This window comes from Adiantum capillus-veneris, chromosome 5, assembly GCF_014529385.1.
Source record: "Adiantum capillus-veneris isolate H3 chromosome 5, ASM1452938v2, whole genome shotgun sequence".
Lineage (NCBI taxonomy): Eukaryota > Viridiplantae > Streptophyta > Polypodiopsida > Polypodiales > Pteridaceae > Adiantum > Adiantum capillus-veneris.
The window spans coordinates 145,888,552-145,894,720 of record NC_140935.1 but is presented as its reverse complement, the minus strand read 5'-3'; the positions used below and the strand labels follow the sequence as shown (position 1 = coordinate 145,894,720).

The following is a 6,169-nucleotide window of genomic DNA, read 5'->3' as shown; positions in this document are numbered from 1 at the left end:
GATAACAATTGCCAACCCGATATCAAAGTAATGGGCCCTATTTATATGCTTCGGGTTTACCGTAGTAATTACTTTAGTAATTACTAAGTGATTCACTGCCCATCTTCTAAGAACACGTTCCCACATGGTGACGCGCCAGCTGTCCACAACATCGCACAAATCTATTGCCTGTAGTGCCATGGCCATGCCAACCACACGTCCATACATCTCCAAGAACTCTCGGAAGCACTCCACCCTACTACAGCGCCACCATGAGCCCTCTGTGCCCAATGGCCTCGTAGGCTGCAGAGACCACCGACACAGAGCTACTCCCGGGACGCAAACCCTAAATAGGCTTCATACCTACACTCACAATATAATCTTTATGCCCACTCAGAAACTTCTTAAGGTAACTCCATGTGAATGTCTCACTATGTAAATTACCAAGTAGCTTGTGCATGACCTACTAATACAGAACAACTGTAAAGAAATGACGATGTTTGATTCTGTGTAACGTCTGAAAGCATAGAGGAGACCCAACTAGTTGATTAAAAGGACTTTCAATCGCTGTCTCACCTCCATTAGCAACGTATATTTCTCACCAATACAATTATTTCTTGCATATATATTGTGTGTGTGTGGATTTATGGTCTGAATGAAAATAGGCTTAAAGGCCAAGTCACCATATCAAGTGGCCATGGTTTTCTTACTATGTCTTGGCTAGGAGTACTTGATCTTTTCTCTATCATGTTGTAAGAGGGTGTAAGAAATTGTATCTTCTTCTCTTGTGTACTACTAGGTGTGCCTATTAGCGCCCGCATGTGTGTGTGTGTGTGTGTGTGTGTGTGTGTGTGTGTGTGAGAGAGAGAGAGAGAGAGAGAGAGAGAGAGAGAGAGTGAGTCAACATTCTTTCCTTCTCCATCATGAAAAGTTTAATTCTCTTTCAGAGCCAAGAGTGGAAAACCCCACCCTTGCTCCTACACTTTTTCATATGGTGAGTTTACCCTAGCTTGGTTTATTACAACAACTCCACCCCCCCCCCCCCCCCCCCCCCAATGCACACATACAAACACATGTATACAATACCATGTTAGCTTGGGCTTTCTTCATCCTCTGATATGTGTTAAGAGGGGCCAAAGCGCCTTTCACTTCATAGTTGAGTATGCGCCTAAGAATGACAATGAATTTATGTCAGAAATGCAAGCAATGCCCTTTCTATGTAAAGTATGTGGATGGGTATCAATCAAGTTGTGAGGTAGTTTGTATGTGCGCTCTTAGAATTCATACCATGTTTTCTCCGCTACTCATTCTAGGCTATTTGTGTCTTGAAATTGTTTAACATAGAAATTACACCTTTGGGGCCTCCATGTTCTCCCACAAGGAGGAGCATGTTGAAAGAGGTGGAGCACAGTTTTTAACACAAAAGCAAAAGCAAGGAATATATGCTTAAGAACAAGGGGCCATGATTGTCACTGTGTGTGTGAGAGAGAGAGAGAGAGAGAGAGAGAGAGAGAAGGTATCACTTTCACGAAATAAGAGGCAAGGGTTAGTTTTTCTAGAGCGAGAAAGTCACGTTAGGAGGTTATGGCTCTTACGAGAAATGTTTTAAATGGGTAGATTTTGATGGGTATTGTGGGTCAACTTAAAGAATTTTGGGAGCCGGGGAGGCCTTTGCTCTCTCTCTCTCTCTCTCTCTCTCTCGTGGTTTTCAACGGCGAGAGACTCTCTTGGCCTTCGACGTTCCTCATCCTGCGCTCTCGTCGAGCGGGAGTCGTGACCCGCTCTGCTGGCCTTTCCCCCTCCCCGCTTCCTGATATTCGGAAACCCTAGTTTTCCCAGCAGGAAGAATTCCAGTGCTCGTAACCGCAGCGTTCATACTTGGGGTTCTTCTTCATTAACCTCCGCCCCGACTCCTGAAGTCAAATTTACGCTCTGGACGCTATCTTTGCTGCCAGAGAAATTGGGTGTGATCCAAGCGTTTATACCCTCCCTTCTTGTACATCTCTTCTTGTGGATCTGTTGAAGGAGCTGGGAAGCAACTACAAACATTTTTGGCAGCTTCAGGTATTTCTTTGCTCAATCTGATCATGATGGGTGTATGTGTACTTGGTTCATTCTGGTTGGTATTGAGTATGCTTACTATTGCTTCACGGATTCTTCAATCAAGTCAATCAGTATCGAGTGTTCTTGCAAACTACAGGCACAGAACATTGGTTGAATCACACATACAGTGTCGCCTTATTAAACGAGCTTCCTGCCTCAGAATTGCAGTCAATTTACAGTTGTGAGGGGCCTCCCTCATGCCAGGTTCACCTCTTGCGCGAAGGAGAAACCAAACAAGGGCTTCAAGATCCTGGACGCTAACAGGTTTGTCAGTTCTCTTTTTGCGCCAGTCATAGATTTTTGTACTGCTTCATTTGTGCAATACATGCAATTGCTTTGAAGTTTTTTTGCTCATTCCATTTGATATTGCCAGCCGACTCCTATGTTTGAGCAATCCATTGTCAGATTCCAAATGTAGAGGCTTGACATTCCAAACACTTACAAGGATGCTCTTACAGCATAGCGAACATAAACAAAGCTCTTAAGTTCTATGTTTATCTCCTTCATTTCGTTTACATGCCATAGCAATTAACTATTATCCGTGATTGGGTCTACAACTCTTATGTTTCTAGCTTGCAATCTGGGTGCCAAAATGTACCATGATGAGCTTCGTACGGCTGCTGGTGTGTTGGGGATTTTTGGAGATGAGCACTCAGGCCACAACTTTTTCTGTGGTTCTTGTCTTCGGATGCAGTAGTCTTTTTTTGTGTTTTTCATATGATGCTCTCTCTAGTCAGATGTAACTTTTTAGGAATTGTAACTAAATTTGGACTTATCATATGATGCTCTCTCTAGGAATTGAAAAGAAATTTGGACTTTCGTGTCTACCTTGTTGTATGTTGCAATTCTTTAGCAAACTGGACATGTTCATCCTAATACGCTCAAAATTTAAGCAATGTTTTCTTATATTTTTAAAATGATGGTCTTTGCAGGGATGGATTACGGTGTTTCTAGCAGACCTCGGTCCCAAATAGCTGCAAAAGTAGTGGTTGCCTGTTCCCTTACCGTACTCTGCATGTTTATGCTAAGGCAGTCTTCTACGGCTCCTGAAGGAGTCATGGTATGTTGATTGAGTAATGCAAAATGCTTGAGCTCATAATTAGTTTAGGCTTGCATGTATAAGTTCTATAGTATGGTATTGTTTGTGGCAGTTCTCCAGACATGATGGTGTCCTGCATGTATTGGTGACTGGGGGGGCAGGCTTTATTGGATCACATGCTGCGCTTCGGCTTTTGGAGGACAACCACAGGGTTACCATAGTGGTATTTCCATGGCTTAAAGCTTAAGATGATTATGACAGCATGCACTTTCCCTCACCTTTGAAATATGCAGGATAATCTCTCTCGAGGTAATTTGGGGGCAGTGCAAATGCTTCAGCAATTGTTTCCAGAGCCAGACAGGTTGCAATTTATTTATGCAGACTTAGGGGACAGTAAATTGGTATCCTTATTATTCTGCAACTACTCGAGCATCATGGGGATTGAGCTTCGTTGTGTATGCATCCGCACAAAACATTACAACAAGGCTTTGAATATATGTTTCATTGCATCATACATTGGTGCATAAAACATAACAACAAGGCTTTGAATATATATTTTATTGCATCATACATTTTGAGTGTATAACATTGGTGCTAAAAATGTTGGTAATGTGCATTAGATAGTTTGCACTGTGAAGAGACGTGAGTTCAGGTTTGTAAAGATTTTGGCTTCAGTACTCGTGTATTATTCCTTGACGCTTCGTCAGGTCAATCAAATATTTGCTGCTAATGCAATAGATGCAGTGATGCACTTTGCAGCTGTTGCTTATGTGGGGGAGAGCATGGAAGAGCCTCTTCGGTAGGTTGCTGTCTATCACTTCCCTTGCTCCTTTTCGTGTTTATTGAAGGTCCTATATCATGCTCTAAATTTGAAACAGTTACTACAAGAATATCACTGCAAACACATTGATACTTCTTGAGGCAATGAAGAAACATGGTGTGAAAAAGCTTATTTATTCGAGCACTTGCGCCACATATGGAGAGCCTGAGAAAATGCCCATCACAGAGGAAACACCTCAGGTGATTTGCCAGAGCAGCTTTGTACGTTTGTAGGTTTTCTAGCCAGAGAGATGTGATGATATTCTTAAAGGTTGGTTGTCTTTGGTGGATTGTGTTTTGAATTTAAGAACCCCATCAATCCCTATGGGAAAGCTAAAAAGATGTCAGAAGACATGATTAGAGACTACGGACGGACGACAGACTTAGCTGCTACCATTTTAAGGTAATGCATCTCTCTAATATATCGAGCCTTCAAGCTATAATGAAAGCCTTAATTTTTCTGAATATATCTGATTGCTGTCAGGTATTTTAATGTCATTGGATCTGATCCTAAAGGAAGACTTGGTGAAGCACCACGACCAGAGTTGCGCCACCATGGTCGCATATCCGGTGCATGCTTTGATGCCGCTATGAAAGTCAGTCCTGGTCTTGAGGTGTGTGAGAGTAATTTAATCAACATATGGCACCTAGCGCTGTTGAAGCATGTTTTATTTATAATATTGTTGACATTATAGAAAACAATGGGATGACAACATTACCAATCTACCGCTTATTTTTCATTTGTTCCAATATTTTCATCTCTTGTTGTGAAAGATCGCAGTAGGAGTAAAGTAGAACGTGACAAATTTGATGACATGGCAGGTCAAGGGCACAGATTACGAAACAAAGGATGGCACGTGTGTTCGCGACTACATTCATGTAACAGATCTTGTTGATGCTCATGTGAAGGCATTGGAGAAGCTTAAGCCTTCTAAAGTAACTATTTACAACGTGGGAACAGGCCAGGGTAACGTGACATCAATGCGAACATTGAACCCTTTGCATTTGGCACTTTGTGATAACATAGTCAAGTTGGTTTTCCTTTCAGGAAAGTCTGTGAAGGAATTTGTGGATGCGTGCAAGGCTGCAACAGGCATAAATGTTACCGTTAGTTATCTGGAGAGGAGGCCAGGGGACTATGCTGAGGTTTGGAGTGACCCAACAAAGATCTTCAGGGAGCTTAACTGGAATGCAAAATATGTTGATCTCACAGAGACATTGGCAATGTCATGGAGATGGCGACAAGGTCATCCAAATGGATATCGATCACCAGCGTTGTAAATCACTATCTTCTACATTGATGAAGTTGTTGATTAATTCTACCACAAAGAGGATGAGATCTCTGTCTCAAAGATCTTCCATGTGCGAGCACGACAACGTCAAGCGTATGCGGCAGAGGATGCAGTTGATTGGCAAAGGTGATGTCTAACAGGGAGACTGTGCGGGCTGCGCATATCTTATGCACAAAAAGTCCACGTGGAATGCCTTTGTAAATGTAATTATGGTCTGATTTTGGTGGACGATGCTTCGTTATTGTTTACTTGTATCTAGATATATGAGGTGATTTTACTTAGGTTGCCATGATACACACACAGTGATTCAGATCACTCTATAATGAGTCTCCGGTTGGAATTTGGAAAGGAAAACCATGTCTCAACAGCATTGCCATCTTTGAATCTTGTGTTATGAGCAACAAGTATGTCTGTTCAATGCTGGAAGAAGAGTTTTTTAAATGGCATCCCGTTTAGATTCTCTCACTGCGCCTTGGTTTTAGTAGGCATGTCCAAGTGGCGGCATTTCTCAGGTCTCTTCGACGTTAAAATTCTCTTCTTCTTCTGCTGTCGGTCTCTCAAGAAGCACACCAGGTTGCGCACTCGCTGTCTCGCGGGGCATCTTTCAAGGGCAGCTTGCGGTGTAACCGACCTCTGTCTCTCTCTCTCTCTCTCTCTCTCTCTCTCTCTCTCATACCCTCGACGCAGTGTGTGTTGGGTGCGAGTAGGGAGTGCAAGACAGGGCAAAGGATAGATATGGGGCAGAGTCGGCAGGCCGTTCTCTCTCCCTCTCTCTTCGGGCGAAGGACACTAAGGGGACGCAGGAAGGCTCTCTCTCTCTCTCTCTCTCTCTCTCTCTCTCTCTCTCTCTCTGTGTGTGTGTGCATGCATCGTAGGCCTGGGACGAGCAGCCGCGTCTGAAGGAGGGAGCTGGGGAGGTAGGCGCAAGGGGGAGCAC

At 43.3% G+C, this 6,169-nt stretch overlaps 1 protein-coding gene across 1 annotated transcript; it reads left to right on the top strand.

Moving 5' to 3' along the window:
• The first annotated feature begins 1,636 nt into the window (after positions 1 to 1,636).
• On the top strand, positions 1,637 to 5,610 carry LOC147458241 (putative UDP-arabinose 4-epimerase 2). The gene is made up of 11 exons (XM_086512928.1): positions 1,637 to 2,043; positions 2,180 to 2,346; positions 3,015 to 3,142; positions 3,234 to 3,344; positions 3,415 to 3,522; positions 3,829 to 3,920; positions 4,000 to 4,141; positions 4,249 to 4,343; positions 4,425 to 4,554; positions 4,763 to 4,907; positions 4,989 to 5,610. The coding sequence occupies exons 2-11, from the start codon at positions 2,280 to 2,282 to the stop codon at positions 5,219 to 5,221; spliced, it is 1,251 nt and encodes a 416-aa protein (XP_086369054.1). The 5' UTR covers positions 1,637 to 2,043; positions 2,180 to 2,279; the 3' UTR covers positions 5,222 to 5,610.
• Positions 5,611 to 6,169: the final 559 nt, after the last annotated feature.